At 36.5% G+C, this 18,415-nt stretch overlaps 1 protein-coding gene across 1 annotated transcript in view; it reads right to left on the minus strand.

Moving 5' to 3' along the window:
- Positions 1-223: 223 nt before the first annotated feature.
- Positions 224-18,415, minus strand: part of LOC111872675 — a 52,817-nt gene continuing 34,625 nt past the window's right edge. Inside the window, exons 7-10 of the mRNA XM_023866780.2 lie at positions 18,162-18,301; positions 15,556-15,695; positions 14,041-14,191; positions 224-8,646 (exon numbers count right to left, since the gene is read on the minus strand). Of these exons, the coding sequence (XP_023722548.1) occupies positions 7,331-8,646; positions 14,041-14,191; positions 15,556-15,695; positions 18,162-18,301 (1,747 nt within the window). The 3' untranslated portion in view covers positions 224-7,330. The remainder of the gene's footprint in view (positions 8,647-14,040; positions 14,192-15,555; positions 15,696-18,161; positions 18,302-18,415) is intronic.

Here is an 18,415-nt window from a genome sequence, read left to right on the forward strand (position 1 = left end):
GATTTGGCACCGTGTATATGTGGTGTTAACCGACGTTTCGGAGGAACGTATCGCCTCCATCTTCAGGGTAGAACTTACCGTTCTCACGGTCTTGTCACTTGCAGATTTCTTATACTTTTTCTTCTACCCTGAAGATGGAGGCGATACGTTCCTCCGAAACGTCGGTTAACACCACATATACACGGTGCCAAATCCCAGAAGACTGCTGTGATTATTCTTTTANGAATGTTAACTGGAGTAAAATGTTACAGCAATTGCTAGTACAAAGTGATGCATCACCTTGGTCATCAAACCTTATTCCCCCCAAACCATAACACCAGCAGTCCATGAATATGCTCCAATTCACAGAAATTCTTCCATTCATATATAGTGACAAATAACCTTATTAGCTCATATATATCGAGGCTTATGTATTAACTGGTATCACTTGCTGCATAAAGAACTCAATACTAGTTTCACAGTTTTCCAACAGTCCCTTGTGAAAAGTTTGAATTTTAAAATATGTGACAAAAACATTCTGAATGTTTGATTCAATTCACTGGTTTCAGAGTTATAAATTTATTAAATCTGACTTTCAGATATACATCATCAAATGTAAAATAAAACATTTCATAAAATTCATGTAGCAGTCCCCTTATTCTCCTGAAAAGTGGTAATAATTCATTTCCAACATTCTACTGTTGATACACTTTTTACATGTAGAAAACAAGGGGAATCAAGTATTTCAGTCCTCTCTTACATACTGTCATTTGATTTGCTGGACTTATTCACTACAATAAAGAACTACGCTGGCCACTAAGCCACTATTAATAAAGCAATGGAATTTTTGTCTATAAAGGTAAAGTTGTCCCTGTAACCAAGCACCACACCATAAAAATGCATGGGGAAATATATCTATAGCTCCATACATGATTAACTTTTGCACTACAAGGATGTGGGTTTCCTTCTTGATATTACTTAAAGAGACAGTAATTATAGCATCCATTGCAATTAAAAAGACTATCCTGTTTTTAAACACCAACAAATATTTTGCTCTAATGCAATCAACCAAATTCGAATATGCAGTACTTAAAAAATGTTTCGGTACTTACAGATGATAAGGGGAGCAGTTCTGAAAAATTCCTTTTGGGAAATATGGATATATCAACCTCATTTACATCAGCATTTAGTGCTCTTGCGGTGGGGGGGGGTTATCACAATATTCAGTTCCCCTGAGATCAGTGTGTACAGACACATCCATCAAGCTACTTTAAATGCTAAATCTGACAGAATTACAAAAAATTATACAAGCCACACACTGAAGTAAGAGATACCTATTGGATGCTATTTACTAAGGGATTCAGAAACATTTTTTAAAAGTATGTGCATATGGCACAAGGAACTTTGAAATTACCGAAGTACTCAAGAAAGTTAAAGTGTACCATATCAATGCCTATAAAGCTAACAGTAGTGGTTGGCAATTATTTTTTATATGGACTGCATCATATTTCTGAGGATGACAGCAGTACAATGATGTAAAATGCAAGGCACATTCAAGACACTGGACAGTGTGGCTGGAAGCATTCATCCATTCCCAGCTTTTCAACAAAGTACAACAAAACCAGGAGAAACGCCAGCTTTAAGGAGTGTTAGGGGGGAGGTATGGTGATGACAATGAAGAGGAACAATGTATTATTACAAGTAGGAAGGAGAGCAGAGTAACAATCACCAAACCCAGCTAAAAATTATACCCTTCAACTGTACCATCAGAAATGCAAATGTCTGAAACACTTCAAATAACTTCCTCAAGAACTCCAGACTTGCTCTTTATGGTATAAAATGGGGAATATGTAATAAAATAAATGCCACCAGTTGACGACATGAATATTCATACTGTGGTTTCCTTGGGTCTGACACCAGTGCTGAATTTCAGCTCTCAAGATGAAGGCAGTATGTTCCTCCAAAATGTTGAAAGCCCACTTACCAGACTGCACGATATCATAGCCCAGAGGGCCACATTATGAGCCATCACCACCATGAAATCCTCAAATCTTACAGATTCATAAGGTAAATACTGTTCCAAATGCACGTAAATTTCCTAGTGCTCACTCTATACTTCATTCATCAGTAATCTGTCAGACGACAGGTCCACAGTCTCTTCCAAAACAGTTCCTCCACTTAATGCGATCTAGAGCTTTCTCCTTCAAATAAAAATATCCTCTTCTGTCCCCAAAGTCTTATGTGAGAAAAATACCACACTGCTTGAGCACCAGTATAATTACTGAGATGGCAAGTTTATTTCATCCAAAGTTCTAGATTTACTAATGTTTCAGCATAATTAATTCTTTATGTGGTCACATATACACATTCTGTACATTCAGAAAAGAGCATTGGTACTGCTTATTTTTTCAACAAAAATTGAAGAGTTTCCTAATAATGTTTCTTAATAAAGCGGAATCTTCAGACAAGAGCAAAATTCTCCAAATTTAACAGTTTTCGGGCTGAAATAGAATAAACTTTCACTTATGCATGCTACTGTTGAGACAAAATGGCATCAACAAAAAATATGGCTGAAATGAGGCAATTATACAGAGAAAACTTCAAAAGGCTAACAATCCTTGAAAGAACACTATTAGAATCTAACTTTACATGGAAAACATACTTGTGCGCGCACTTACATACTCATATCCATATGTAACTTTTCAAATCATGTGCAATGTGTTACAACACAGCTTCAAAAATAAAATTACATTGCATGTCCCATACAGTACAGTTTACTAAACATAGAATGTATAACAGTATCCCTGGCACAATTATTTCACACAAACAGAACAAAAGCATGTAGTTTGTATTGTGTACAATTTTCAAATTTCGTTACTAGAGATAAAATGGTAATTATAATAAAATGTGAAACACTTACTGCTGCAGTTCAAACCTACTTACTTATACCTACGTCAACAGTTCACCTTGTTTAAACACGACAGAAATGAAAAGCACATAAACAAAAAGAAAAACAGAGCCATGCCAGTGAATGATCCAAAATTAAGGGGGGGGGGGGGTTAAATTGTTCTTCTGCCTTCTAGTACTACTATGTTTGCTTAAATAAGACATTTTTCCTTGAAGTATGGGACAGCAATTTACAATTAAATCCATTTGCTTCACATACTGCTTTAACTTCAACTAAATTCTAGTAGATTCTGTAACTGTCAAAAGGCAACTTTGCCTCCAACAATATATTAATTTCTTCTAGTTTTTTCTATCATATTTACTCATAGAACTCCTAAGTTTCTTTCAAGCCAATTTATTATGTATAACACAGGATGAGGTAATACATGCCTGTATCTAAGACTTAAAAACTGCGGTATGCACTGTTGCAGCATCAGTGCTAAGGCAAGTAAATATTCATACAGAGCAATGCAGTGGTGGATGTAGTACTTGGATGTTTAAAGTTGCCAGTGACTTCAGCTTACCACTAGAGACATCCACTTTAAACTTCAGCAGACTGTGTAACAAGAATGATGAAACTGTGTTGACAGAATGATTATGCCCCTGAAATATCCATTTTCATGACTAGCAAGTAAATCTGGATTCAACTTTGACATTTTGAACATACTATGTACCTCCCAACGCCTGAATCTCTGTTCATTACTGATAGGACCCAATGTGTGTGACATCTTTTAAAATGTCAAGGAAACATTAATTTGATTTATATTATTCAATTAGGGCTATTACTTTCCTCAAAAGCCCAGATCATATCAGATATTCAAAAGGAACTTACAAAATGTTACATTACACATACTTCACATTGTGTGACATTTTTAATATGTTGATTAGCAATTTTTCAGAAATACTGATAACATATATGAGATATGAGCTTCTCATAGGAGTGACTATGAAGAGTACCATCTTCTGGGGTGTCAATATGTAGTTTCAGAGAAGTATACAAACATTTTGGAGAAACATACCTTCATCTTTACAAACTTGAGCAAGCAAGCAGCAAGTACAGCGAGCATACGTGGTGGCACATTCCGGAAGACTTTACCCATTATAAAATACAAGACTTAGAATGCCTGTGCATGCCGTAAGAATGTCTTTTCATTCTTGTATATTTCCATTGGTAACAATTTGATAGCAAGTATCAAAATTAAGCAACATTCATTTAGCTGAATGGATGGTAATAAGTAATTTGTGGTATATGATGAACCACTTTTCAGAAATTTTAAAGAAATATAATTCAAATTCAGACCACCTGTACGCACATTATATTATTTTTAGGTTTATTTAAAACCAGTGGCAGTAAATCAGGCTCTACAGAGTCAACAGTCAGGTATTTTGTGAATAATGAATTTGAAAGACTGCAGAAGCAGTTCTCGCCCAGTCTTGAGATATCCCAGCATTTATTTGGAGGGACTGGATAAAAACATAAAGTCAGGATAGATGGATTGCAAGTGACAATTCGAAGTTGGTACCTCCCAAATACACAAAGTAGGACTGCTACCTACCTGACTGTAACGTTCAGTACAGAATCTGTAAAAATAGGTAATTCCTTTGGGTATTTTCTGCTTGCAGCAAACTGAAAGAAAGTAATGAGGTTAAGCTGTTTTCACATATCCAAACAAATGGTAAAAGTAAATACATGGTAAGGCAGGCCCAAGAAAATTATACAGGAAAAAAATATGTTTCACCATTAGACAAACTGATATGAAACATCAGGAAATTACAAAATATATGATAAATCAACATCTCATGTTTTTTGTAGTTCAGTTCCCATAATGTATATCGGTAACTTTTAAATATCTACTAGCAATCTTTTTGGGTAGTCATAAAACTCACTGGTTGAGATATCAAAATATTATACTGATAACCCCTTGAAACACAAAAATCATCTAAATAATATTAAAGTAGTCAGAGCCTACCTCATAGAAAGCATTGTCTCTCCATTAAAAATACCAACTGCTAAATGCTGTTCAGGGAAATACCTGCTGTTTATGCTTAGAATCCAACAAAACCCATAAACATGCTGTATGGCAAAAATTCAGTTTTGGAATGGTGCATACAGTAGCCACAGTGCTTTAAAGGGCTAAAGAACATTGCTAAAGATCAACATTATGTTTATTACTCTTTTAGTATATAACTACTCATAGTACCAATTCACTCATCTTCCACTTTTAATTTACAGTTATTTCAGTTGTCAATTAAACACAAATAGAGCATATTCTAAGTGAGAAAAAGGAATATGGCAAAAGTATCATTGTTCAACAACATAGTCCTGAAGTAATCACACTTTTGCAACAAGACATTCAAAAAGATTTCTGAACGGAGGAATAAGCATGAATTTTGGTGCTCTAATATTCCTTTTTCTATTTCACCTCTCCATTCTGGAAATAGAGTCTCCAAAGCTGCTTTAAAATTTTACAGATAAGACATACATACTTAAGTGAAAAAGGTTTAGATAAGACGGTTACATCAATTATATATAGACGGGACTTGGAGAGATGCAGTAACAGTGCAAAAAAAATTTTTACACTCTTTGTGCATATACTCAGAAACTGATGGTGTATGTCTTTCATTATTTATTTTGGTTGAAAAAACTATACTCTGCTGTCTGAGCAACGGTAAAGAATGAAAAATAATAACAATAATATCTGAAAGCACTCTTTTAATCGTGGAAGTGCCAAATCTGCCCACTGAGCAAAATCAGAAAATGTACATACAATTTGCTGTACACAACTGAAAAATAATTAAACAACTGTCCTTTTGGCATCAAAACAATATATTATAAATTAATGAAAATGTTTGGAACATTCTAAAAACACACGAAACACATACTGTGTGTGTTATGAGGTGCTACCAAACTATACTGCTGCCAAAAATATACTAATGTTTCTCCCATCTGAAGGACATCTTCATATATTTGAAGTACAGAAAACATAAAACAGCTATAACGATCAAAACAGAACTGTTTTCATTATTTTCTATAGTAGGAAATCCTTATATTGTCTCTGCACTCTGAAATACTTGTTAGTCTGATCTGTGAGTATCTAAGTAAATTATGTAGTCTTGGAGGTTACACAGCAAGCTGTAATTTTTTATAATCCAGCATCTTTGTTTCAACGCAGTGTTACTAAAATGCAATAAACAACCAAGATTCTGTAATGATATCTATGTACACGATTAAATATAACTGTACATAATAGGTATAACAAGTCACGTTATTTTATAAACTCTACAACTAAAGAAGGCAGACAAAACATTCCCACTTAAAAAAAATAAAATAAAATTAAGAAACAACAGCATAGAGTGTAATTACTTCTCTTACATAATTAAATCAATCAATAATACAAAGCATAAAAGTTCATGACCAAATTAAGTTAAACAGCAGTCGAAGTCAGTCAGTAAGGCAACAGGACTTAATTTATAATCTTTCAACTTCACAACATGTTTCTATCAACTGCGCCTATGTATGTATGTATTTATTTCTGGTTATATATCTGCCACTGTATCAGCTCTTTCCTTGCATGAAGAGCATGGAAAAGACAGAGTGTAATGTCAAATAAATGAAGTATGCCACTTGGACCAATTACATGGACAATCAGCTGTCTATCAACACAGTCTGCTGGCAAATGGAAATGAATAATACCATCACAAAACTGAAGCATGAGAGGAAAGCAATGATAATGTTAGAGCTGTAATTATTTCCTCTGACATTCCACTCTGATTATTATACCTTCCACTTCAAAGATATTTATTTTCCTCTCTTTACATTCATTCAAACACTCATTCATTCATATGCAAAAAGACAGCATAGTGCTCCTCCATTTTTATAAAATAAAACCTGTTATTTTTATACGAAAAACTGTGGTACCAAAAAGGCACCCAAGTTAGAACACAACACATAGCTTCACTAGCACCAGTCTATCATTGGAATGCAATTCATACCTTCATTTTTTCAAGAAAATGTATATACAGTATTGCTGCCCTTTTGCATCATTTTAATCACGGCCTTTCTATACAACGAAAAAGCACTTTCTATCTCAAATAGTGAGTTAACAAATAAACTCTGCATTAGCACTGCGTATTTAGGGCTTACTTCATCTGCAAAACTACCCCGAGGCACACACCATTGTACACAAAGAATGTTATAAAAAATTATACAATGTACAATTGTGTACATATATACATAAAATTACTGTGCTATTTCTTGCAATATATGGCTACTCTAACCTTTAATACAGATTTTTCACTGACATTGTTTTGTTTGTTAAGGTACTAAAGTCTTTACAAAGGCATTCAATTTCTTAAGTGCAACCTGGATGTGCACAGTTCTGTGGGTGGAAAAGGCGAGTTACATTCATCCCAGATCATCTCGTTCCTCTCTCACTTTAGGAATGGAAGTGTCCATACTTGCAATGATTTGATCTACTAAGGTGACAGGAGCCTGTGCCTTCGATTGTGAATAGCATTTGGAAATACCGGTTTTCGACACAGACTCCTTCTTTACCATAACCATACAAGATTTACTGCTATCACAATCCATTTTAACTGGAGATACACTTGACTGTTTACTTGCTTCAATACACACTTCCCTTTGGGTAGGTGAAGATGCAGACAGTCTATGACTGAGATCACACACAGCACTTTCTTTTTTAAGTGCACCACACACTAAGTCACCAGATCCATCAGGACTGCCACTGTCATCCACTGGAGCTGAAAACGCTGTAGATGACAAAACACTGGGACTTTCAATTTGACTTAAGTCTGGTCTTAATGGTGTACAAAATGATCTGTTATCGTCAGAGCTATTGTCACCTTTTCTCTTGGAAGGTGAAGCAATCTTCTTGACATTTGGACCACTATTGTTATCTTTCCTTGGTGTCTTTTCACAACGTTTCTCTCGATCATGTCTATGTTCCTTCTTGTGTTTGTCACTGATGTCAGAGTTTTCTTTAATTTTTTCTTTGTGTTCTGCTTCACTATTTCCAATCTTTACCTTCTTCTCATCCTTTTGCTTTTCAACCTTTTCTCTTGATTTCGCTTTATGTTCCTTTGTTCCACTTTCCAATTTAACCCTCTTTTCTTCTTTCTTTTTATCTGAATTTTGTTTCTCTTTGAGTTCAATCTCATTTATACATTTTCTCTTCTCTTCTGCTTTCTCTCCATCCACAACTTCTTTCCCTTCTTCTTCAAACTCTAATTCCATCTTCTGATCTTTCTTTTTTCCACTATCATCTTTTTCCTTCCTTTTACAAGAACTCTCTTCATACTTCTTGTGCTCTACTTCTAGTTCCTTGGAACCTGACTTACCTTCTAAAATCCTAACACGTTTCTTTTCTCTCCCTTCACCATCAAAATCATCCAAGTCACGTTTCTTAGACTTGCTTTCTCCCTTGCTAGGATCTCCTTCCTTAAGTTCTTTTTTATGCTTGTCTTCATCTTTCCTGTCTTCAAGTCTCTTCCTATCTTTGTCTCTCTCCTTCCTCTCGTCCCTTTTTGCTTTGTCACATCTTTGGTTTTCATCTTTCACGTCTTTCTTGAGAGTCTCACAAGCTTTCTCCAAGTTTCTCTTTTCTTTATAATGATGCTGAGCAGTAACTGCCCGTGAATGTTGTTTTAAGTCAGCAGAATTCTCTGTCTCAGGGTAGTACTGTTTCAGGCGAACATGCCATGCTGTTGAAGGACAAAATCAAAAGAGAATTACATTAATATCACCTTTATAACATGAAAGCAGCTGATATATAAAAGCTGAAGGGGAAGATAAATTACAGTCATCCTCAAACTTCTGTAATATGAATGGGCTCCAGGTTTGAAACTTTATTTTTATTTTAGACCTTATCAGTTCTAGCTGCTTAGCAAATTAATTCTTCTAGTGAAATGTTAAAAGAAAGCATATAGGATATTGGTGGGAAAGCCAGAAGGAAAGAGGCCACTGGGAAGACAAAGGCATAGGTGGGTGGACAATATTAAAATGGATCTTAGATAGGATGGGATGGTATGGATTGGATTTATGTGGCTCAGGATAGGGACCAGTGGAGGTCTCTTGTGAACACAATAATGAACCTTGGGTTCCATAAAATGCAGGGAAATTATTGAGTAACTGCAGATATGGCTTCTCCTCAAGAAGGGCTCAGCTCTGTAAGTAAGTGAAATGTTAAGTAAAGGTAAGGTAAAAGGTAAAGCTATCCCTGAACAGGTAATGGAAGCCCATAGGCCTGTGGAACACTGAGGCTCCAACATTTTCTAGACAATCGGCTAACAGATGGTGCTGAGGTTGTCAGCCTTAGGCGCAGGCCACCCTTTACCCCCCAGGAAGATTCCTGGTACTCATTTCTGTTAAAAGCTAAGTCGGCCTCAGGGCCATAATGCGGCTGAAAATATTTGGCCAATTGAAAAAATCCAATGACCTCACTGGGAATCAAACTCTTGGCCTTCCAGCTTGTAGCACAGTGCCCCCTATTATGCACGTAAAAATTCCCAAAACATTATTCTTTGTAGATATGAGGTGGTTGGTTACTGTTATAAGGTTGTCAATACTTTGTTCACTGCAGAGGTTACTTAGCATCAAATGGAATAAGGGAGACAGTTATGTATGATGAAGAGTTAAAGGCTTGAAAGTGACCACGGTCTATTTCAAGGTAGTATCGTACCATTTGTCTTCAGGGAATGAGGAACAAAAGCAATAAATATAATAAAACAATAAACAAAACCTAATAAGGGTGGCTGGTGGCCCGGCTGCAATTCAAATCAAATACAACATGAACAGATGTTACTTTCATTATCATCCGAATTAACCTACTTGGTATAAAGACTAAGTTAAATGCAAATCTTTATAAACTACAGTAAACCATCATTAATAGGGGAAAGGAGTAGCCTGAATTAGTGGAAGGTCTGAACTACAGAGCATTTTATCGTGCAATAACAAGTAGAAATGGGCAGAAATGCACGAGAAAACAGGGCATGTAAACAGTATGAACATTTACACAACAAATTGTGAGACTTCCAGTTGAATAAATGGGTGTAACTCTAATGAAACTCTATTTAAAATAATCATATAGTCAAACATAAATTTAAAATGTTCACAATGTCTGATTGTTCACATAACAAACAATGTGATGACTGAAATCTCTCACACAATTCAGTGTTCTCATATGGTGTCTGGATTCAATTTTTAATCTGCCTCAGATAACTTATGCAGTATGCAAGTCTGCAAATACATTGTTACTCAAGATTGTAATTTTAATCAATACTTTTGAAGAAGGGGACAATTTTTTATGCCATAAAGAGTGACTTCAAAACAACTGATGACTTTTTTCACAACTCAGCATTCAAAATACGAATTAGAAAATTTCTCTCTTCTTAATCTAAAATTTGAAATGCATATGTCTAATGAGTCTACTGATACACAGCACGTATCTAGCTAGATGTGCTGCATTACAGCAGAAATTCGTCTGCCGCATGTCATGCATGCAACCTTAACACTTTCATGCAAGTGAATGTCCAACAGATATCTATTTTATGGCTGTCATTTTTACACACACAGACACACAGAAAAGTTTTCTTGTCTCCAATCAATACAAGCATTACTGTTCTGCTTGGAACCAGCTGTATGCACTGTATATTATACACCATAGAATTTCTTAGCTTTGTATGCATGAGGCCAGAGAAACTTCACTGCATGGCCAAAGTCCCAAACCTGTACTTCTGCACATGTGTCATCATAAAAACAGAGAGAATACGGTTCTGTTAGTATTATTAGTTTGTGTGGTATGCCTGTAATTTTCTTCATGTGAATTAACATATCTACTTGTATTGAACTAGGGTGACAGACATAACACATGAAGCACTTTAAATTTCAATTATATACCTATGTACATACACTATGGCATGGGTTCTTCTAAACACCCTGGCTGGAACACATGCAACTTTCTGAAATTACACACTGTGACATGACGGCTGAGAGCCAGAACAGCAGGCCCAGGATAGATGCCTATTGCCAGGCAACAGATGGTAAACATGTTTCCACAGCAACCACTAAATATGTTCCCACACACCAAAACTGAGCCACTGCCAAGCAACAGCCACTTAACATGTCATATAACTATGGAAAAATTCTTAAAAGTAGCTTTCTCTATGTGGCCCATTCTGAGACTACACTGTCACATGTATGAGTGACTATAGACAGGGTTTGGGATGGTAACCAGATTTACTGAACACTTACAGACTGTAGCCGCAAGTAACTATGGCACTATCATTAATTCATCCACTCCACAGTTTGCTACAGCACGTACTAAGTCTACTCAGTCTGCTGTGTCTCCATTTGTTTTCACAGCTTCCTCAGGTTCCACGTTCAGGTCCTTACCGGCCAGCAACTGTCTTGCAACTAACTAAATTCTAGACTTATCCTGCTTAGAACACCTCAGCACAGACCTCACAGAAAACACCTCTCCCAACAATTCTTATACTGTTACATCATGTAACTACTGCACAGACTGCACAAAGAACCCCACTTCCCAGTTACTCCACAGATGTGTTACAAATCTGTTGCCAAGCACTGGGCATATCTGCAGAGCCATTCCCTAGCAATAGCTGTCTCTGCTGGCTTCAGTTCTTGCCCTAATATGCCACAATGTAATGATGACCAATGGGAGAGTCAGTCGGCTGCAGTTGAGAGTTGTGAGATGGTTGCCAGGAGGTATAGGCACAAGCACGGAAGCTGAGGAATAGCCACTGCTGACAGCTGCTACCCAGCAAGGACCAGTGAAGAACATAACAGATTGAGCCTTACAATGTGCTATAGCGATTTGTAAATTGTGCAGATTAACCTTTAACGTCCGAATGGCACATATATAGGTCGCAAGCAGCAACTGGAGTTGGCCGAATGACCTGTATATATACCTACCTCTCAACATTATAAATCCCACACAGCTCTAAAACTGGCATTAAATAATGCAAGAATCAACCAACCACCTAACTTCTTGAGAAAAGTGAAACCTCTACAATTTTTTTTTTAAATAAAATGTTGCATACAGTGAAAATGTGATAGAATGAGTATGGCTTGTAATGAGAACTTCATTATAGCAACAAAAACAATTTTAATCGTCAAATTCTTAATGTTGGACATATGGAAAACTACTGCATAAAGAGAGAGATTTTTCTCCCAGTATTATTCTTAACTCTATCCATAGTTCTGATGTACTGTCAGTGACAGCATCATTGAACTTATCAGTGATCTAATTTTTCAAACACTGTCTTGTCAGGCTTCTCTTGTTGCTTCATACTGCTGCAAAAGTAGAAACGTGAATATAGTAAACTCCTGTTATCCAACATGTACAGAGAATGGTGTTTATCACTTCCATGACAAAAACTATATTAAAAAAAAACAATAATCATAAGTTTCTTGTATATGAAGAAATCAGTTGCATGTCATGTTCTTGTAAAATGGTGTACAGAACTGTTCATGAATGAGCCTGTAATATTTCAGCGTGTCCCTGACATTATTACAGCTGCAAGACATACATCTCCTGTTCAGTCATGTCATGAAGTTTTGTGTCCATCATTATCAGGTGTGCCTACTAATAATGTCATCTCTGACATCAACCACTGGAATAAAATAGTAAGTGGTGTTGAATCTTTGTTCATATGGGGCCCCTCTTGTATTCTCAATCCACAAGACCTACAATGAAATGACGGATACTACCAAACTTAACCTGAGTGCTATGCTCTTGACCAAATATTATCTCTGCTTCTGCCCACAGTGCTGTTTTCACATGCTGCTATATGTTTCCTTCGAGCTCACTCACACTATCACATAAGACTGCTTCATTAGTCACTCTCCAAAAGTAGCTCCCAGGAAACATATTTTCTATCTGTGCCATTATAACAAAATTATATTTTGAGAAAAATACAGTGTGTGTATATATAGCAGTGTCTATGATATAAGCACAGAACCTGCAGGGCGAGTACTATGGCCCAAAACAATGGAAACAGTTTATTTAACGTGGATCTGGAAATGGTTCAGTAATGAACTGCAGCCATCGGATGGTGTTCCAGCAACAGCAGGATTAGAACTGTGGCCATAAACTCAATATATGATATGGACACTTCTGATGGAAATTGGGGGCTCTGAGTGGACAATGTGAATGACTACTTGTCTTTTATCACTATCACCTTCCCTATTCAACAAGATATACAGCTGTCATCTTTACAGTGACAGTGAGTTGACCACTTCAGTAGCATGTAACACCAGGCATTCATTTCCAGTGAACTGCAGATACAGCCAAGTGCTACTCTTTCAGTGTCATAGTTGCCTTGTAAGTGTGTGCTCAAACTGGACCATTACACATTCCAAAAATAAGAAGCCCGTGGTAATGTTGCAGCACAGGTAAAGCTGTACATGGAAAGGTGTTCTTAATGTTGATTTCTGAACCCACACGTTTCATGCCACTGATTGTCACATCAAGGATACCAGTAATGTTCACCCTTCTGTGGTAGACCTCTGAAGACACAACAGTGCATGAAACAGTTATGTGGAAGGGCACATACCGAGACGTGTAGAGGAGACTCCTCATAGCAGTGCTCATCAAATACAGCATTTAACTGCATGCATAGGTATCTTATATACTCAATACCAAAGTAACCTGCTACAGAATAAAACAATACATGTGATGAAGAGAGGGGGAAAAAAACGAAGAATACACGGTGCCTAAACCCAGAAGACGACTCTCTTCATTGTCATCGCCGTGAAAACCTCAAAACTTACAATACATGTGATGTTCAAAATATTTATTCTGTAATTTAGAAATAACGAAAGCTTTCAATTCACTAAATTTACAATTAAACGGAATTTTGTTAACAACACAATTATATACCACATACTTTTATAGTCATATGACAGAAAAGGAAAAATCACTGAAAATTTAAAATTTTATTTCCCTTCATCTGTATGGTTCTTAACTCAATGGGTAGGATAATGGATATTCAAGGCCCCAAATTTAAATAAACCCAATGAGTGTATTATTAAATCTACTGCTATAAGCATAATGCAAGAAAACAAACATGACTTACCAATACTGGTTACTGCAGAAACAGTGCGGAACTGATGTATAATGTTGCGAGGCAAGAAGTAAATATCATTATCACAGAGCTGGATACGTGCATACCGGATTCCCTCCCTACGTAATTGATTTAATTTTGCATCTTCCAACCACTGCACACACTACAACAACATAAATCTATAAATCAGAATACACTTGCACTACATAAATTTCACTGAAAGACTCTCTATCTCTTAGAACTGACTCAACCTTATATACAAGGCTAGCAAAACAACTCAGAGCATGGTAATACGAGAGCAATAAACTTCCATTTTGTGTAAGAGAGTAATAAACTTCCACCTTACATATGCACCTACTAAGACAACATAAAGCATGATAATAAAACGAGTAATAAACTTCCATTTTGTGGCTTTTAAAGAGACCAAAGAAAATGAAGGGTGGCAGTCTTAGTTCTTGCCTCTACAATTAATGTGTATTTTCATTTATATTTTGCTGTACAGTTTTCTTCCGTAAAGTTGCACCCTGAAAAAGACAACATAGGAAAAAGGTAAAGTTGTCCCTGTGCATAGTTAGTTAAACACTATGCCATGAAAACATACTGGGCAAAGAACATATAGCTCCACCTTTCTTGACTGTGACACCAGATGGAGGTGAGCAGTCAGCTTCATGCCCCTACTGCTTTACCCTCCCATTACCCTTTGGATAGGAGAATGGGTGGGACCCATATTTGGTACTGACGCTGTGGAGAAGAGAAAAATCTTGTACTGTTGGGAATCAAACCTGGGCCGTCCAGCCCATAGACCACTGCTATACTGGCTGAGCTATCCTCACTCCAAGATAAGATCAACTTAATTTACTTACAAGGAGAAAAATTTTCAGATCTCCGTGCATGTTTTTGTGTATTCCGACTATAGTGAAGGACTACTTAGAAGAAGGAAAATTTTCAGATCTCTGTGCATGTTTCGGTGTATTCCGACTATAGAGAAGGACAAGTGCTGAGATGTTTATGCCTGTAGATCATATTACTAATCAGAAAATACAGACAAATAATAATTGAACCCCAAGCATATGACCATAAAGGCTAACAGTATCATGTTCATGTGTGCTGGAGTGGTATGCTAGTCCTACAGCACCTACAGTTGATCAGATCAATACAATTTCACAAAAAGTTACATTAATGTTGGTAATAAGTTATCATCTGGAAAACCCCTTCCACTTCTACCACAGAAACTTGTATCAAAAAAAGAGAATTATTCTGAAATTAGTGCTACACTTTGGACACTGCACACTGCAAGTACATGTTAATTTCAGTATAACTGGAGAAAAAACTTGCAGCTCTACAAACTTCATGAGTAAGAAGACTCAACTGTCAAAATGCTTTATGAGCTTGCTCACAGGGCTGAGTATTCAATGCACAAATGATTTATTTCTCAATTACAGACTATGGGCACATCATGTGAGTATATTTTCACCTGAAATACAAAAACTAATGTACCACAGAATAGATGATGCTATAAATATTTACCTGTGATATTGGTGGTTCATGAAGATCTAACTGGAGCTTCTCAACAAGATCTGGAAAGTCTCCAGCATAAAATGCTACCACATCTTTTGTGACACGATTGTGATCATAGGATTGAGTACCATGCACAGCTTTCAAAATACCTAAAACAAATGCATCACATAAAAAGTACACAATTCTTTAGACATACATATGAAAGATATTAAATGTGCCAATTCAATTTCTTAAAAAAAAATATAAATCCATGATTTGAGCACAGTTTCTACAGTTTTCCCCCCAAAATGAAACTCTTTTACATTATTTCATGTTAAAACAAATAACTCTGCACTGGGGCCAGTATGACTATAATAAAAAAGTGCACTGATGAAGTTGAGAGCAGATTAAATTTGGGAAATGCTTGCTATCATTCATGTGAAAAGCATGGAAGAGAGGAGAAACGCATTCAAAGTTTTGGTAGTGAACGTAAAGGGAAGAGAACAGTCTCAAGAACTAGGTATATGTGGAAAAACATTAAAATATTAAAAAAAGGGATATGAGGATGTAGACTGGATTCATTTGGGTCAGGACATGGACTGGCAGCAGGCTCTTGCGATCATGGTAATCAACCTTTACGTTTTTTTTTTTAATTCGCTCATTGGGTGGTGGAGCCCAATTGGGTCCACTCGGCACGGTGGCCACTGATTGGCCTATTGTACCTGCCCGGGTGATTATGACGATGGAGAATTTGGTGGAATGAAGATTGGCAGGAGAAACCGAAGTATTGGGAGAAAACCCGCCCTAGCGCCACTCTGTCCACCACAAATCCCACTTAACCAGACCCGGGCCGACGCTGTGGGAAGCCAGCAGCTAACTGCTTGAGCTATGGCGAGGCCCAACCTTTAGGTTCCATAAAAAGCTGGACACTTCTTGACAGGCTGAGCAACTATTACTTTCTGAAGAAATGTGTTACTCCATTTAGTTAGTTAATTACTATAACCAGTATGAGAAAGGAATGCTGCTTTCATATTCTGTGCAAATTATTGAAATATTATTAAGTTAGCTAATTCTCCAATGTGCATCACTGGGACACAAGAAAATATGCTACTTTCCAATGCCACATTTTGCAGAGAAAATCTAAATACAGTGGAACATTTTAAGGCACTAGGCCAGGATACAGAAAAAACAGATAAGAGCCTCATTATATTATAGATGATTCAGCACGTTCCTTGTAAAATACAGTGCATTCTTTTGTGTAATCTTGAAAGTGCAAGAACTTACAAAAACACCTACAACCAATCCTTTAATATACATATATTACAAGTGTCAAATTCTGCAATCATAATGTATACAGACTGGAGACTCCACATCTGCCAATTTTCAAACATGAAAAAAATCAGGAGACCTTCTTTGTGAAATATTTTCAACGAAACTGCATTTCCAAGACATATTAACCACAATTACACCTGTGGTAAATTGCTTACCAGTACAGAGTAATGCTTTCACTGCTGAGTCCATTTACAAAATTAAAGGGAAATCAAGTACTCATTTTAAATAATACAAGCATACTTAACCTTACTTACTATGATGGTGGTTTGGGTTGATTTAGATATATTAAAGTTTGCCATACAAAGGACAATACTGTATGAATTCATTACATTTACAATACGCTACAAACTAGAATTCACTATAATAATCATTTATTTATCTTGAGATGTTACTTTGATAAAAGAACGTCATATTTAGTTCCTTGCTAGGTGTATCACTTCATCTTGAGCCAATGTGGAGCCCCCAATGCCATCTACCTAGAATTTTCAATACCGTGTAACATTTTTCAATGCAAGGTTGTACACGCAGCTCCATGTTGTACTTGGCACACATATACCTGCTCTTTCTTCTATTCTTCTCGGCTACAGCTGTGATTGAAAAGACATAGTAATATCTCGCTGCATTCTTTTTATTCTCTGTGGGTGAAACTAGTGATAGGATATGTCTTTCACTGAGTTGAATAGGTTGGACTAGAGATGATGGCCAGGAAATTACTTTCACTGAGTCAGAGTGGTTGGTCTAGAGATGATGACCGTCCCTTTATCGGTGACAGTTTTGCTTTGTGGTATTTTTGGATTACTTTTCTGATCTGAGCTGCAAATCTGTCAATGATGTATTTCTGCCTGCTTTCACATTATAAGGCAGTATATGAATTCAATACAAGATCAAGGAAATGGGGGGAAACAATCTCTTGCCCCATTTCAATTATTTTCTTACATATTCTACGGAGATCATCATATCAAATCTGTTTACAGCAACTGATGCTGAACTGAACTGTTGTTGTTATTGTTGTTCCTGTTCCCTACATGGTACATACATATGTGAGAGTTCATGATCCTATAAATTTCACTATTCATATTCATCTCAGAAATGTATACCTCAAGAATATGAATGTATGCAATTATAAATATTATCTTTACTCATTTCTCTATATAATTAAAATATAAAAGGTATGGATAAATCTAGGTACATTGTATGCATGTTACTACAATTGCACATTACAAACATACAAGACTATAACAAAAGCATGTTTTCTACTGGAAGTGGAACAGATTATAATCATTCCACATAAGTTTCATACTCACCAACAGCAGCTGTGGTCATTCTATCCAAGCCATGTCCAACATGATCAGCATGTGCCTTAGTCCGGTCCTCAAACATATATTCGCGAGCTTCTGAGAGTCTTGGAAGATACTGCAGATTACGCAACTCATTAATACCAGTCCTGAAACATAACATAAATAAGATAAAAATATTACTCAATGCCTCACTAGACTCCACAGAAATGAATCCCTCTGCATACATTTACATATCTTTACAGCAATGGGGGGGGGGGGGG

Source organism: Cryptotermes secundus, unplaced genomic scaffold (assembly GCF_002891405.2).
Source record: "Cryptotermes secundus unplaced genomic scaffold, Csec_1.0 scaffold102, whole genome shotgun sequence".
Classification (NCBI taxonomy): domain Eukaryota; kingdom Metazoa; phylum Arthropoda; class Insecta; order Blattodea; family Kalotermitidae; genus Cryptotermes; species Cryptotermes secundus.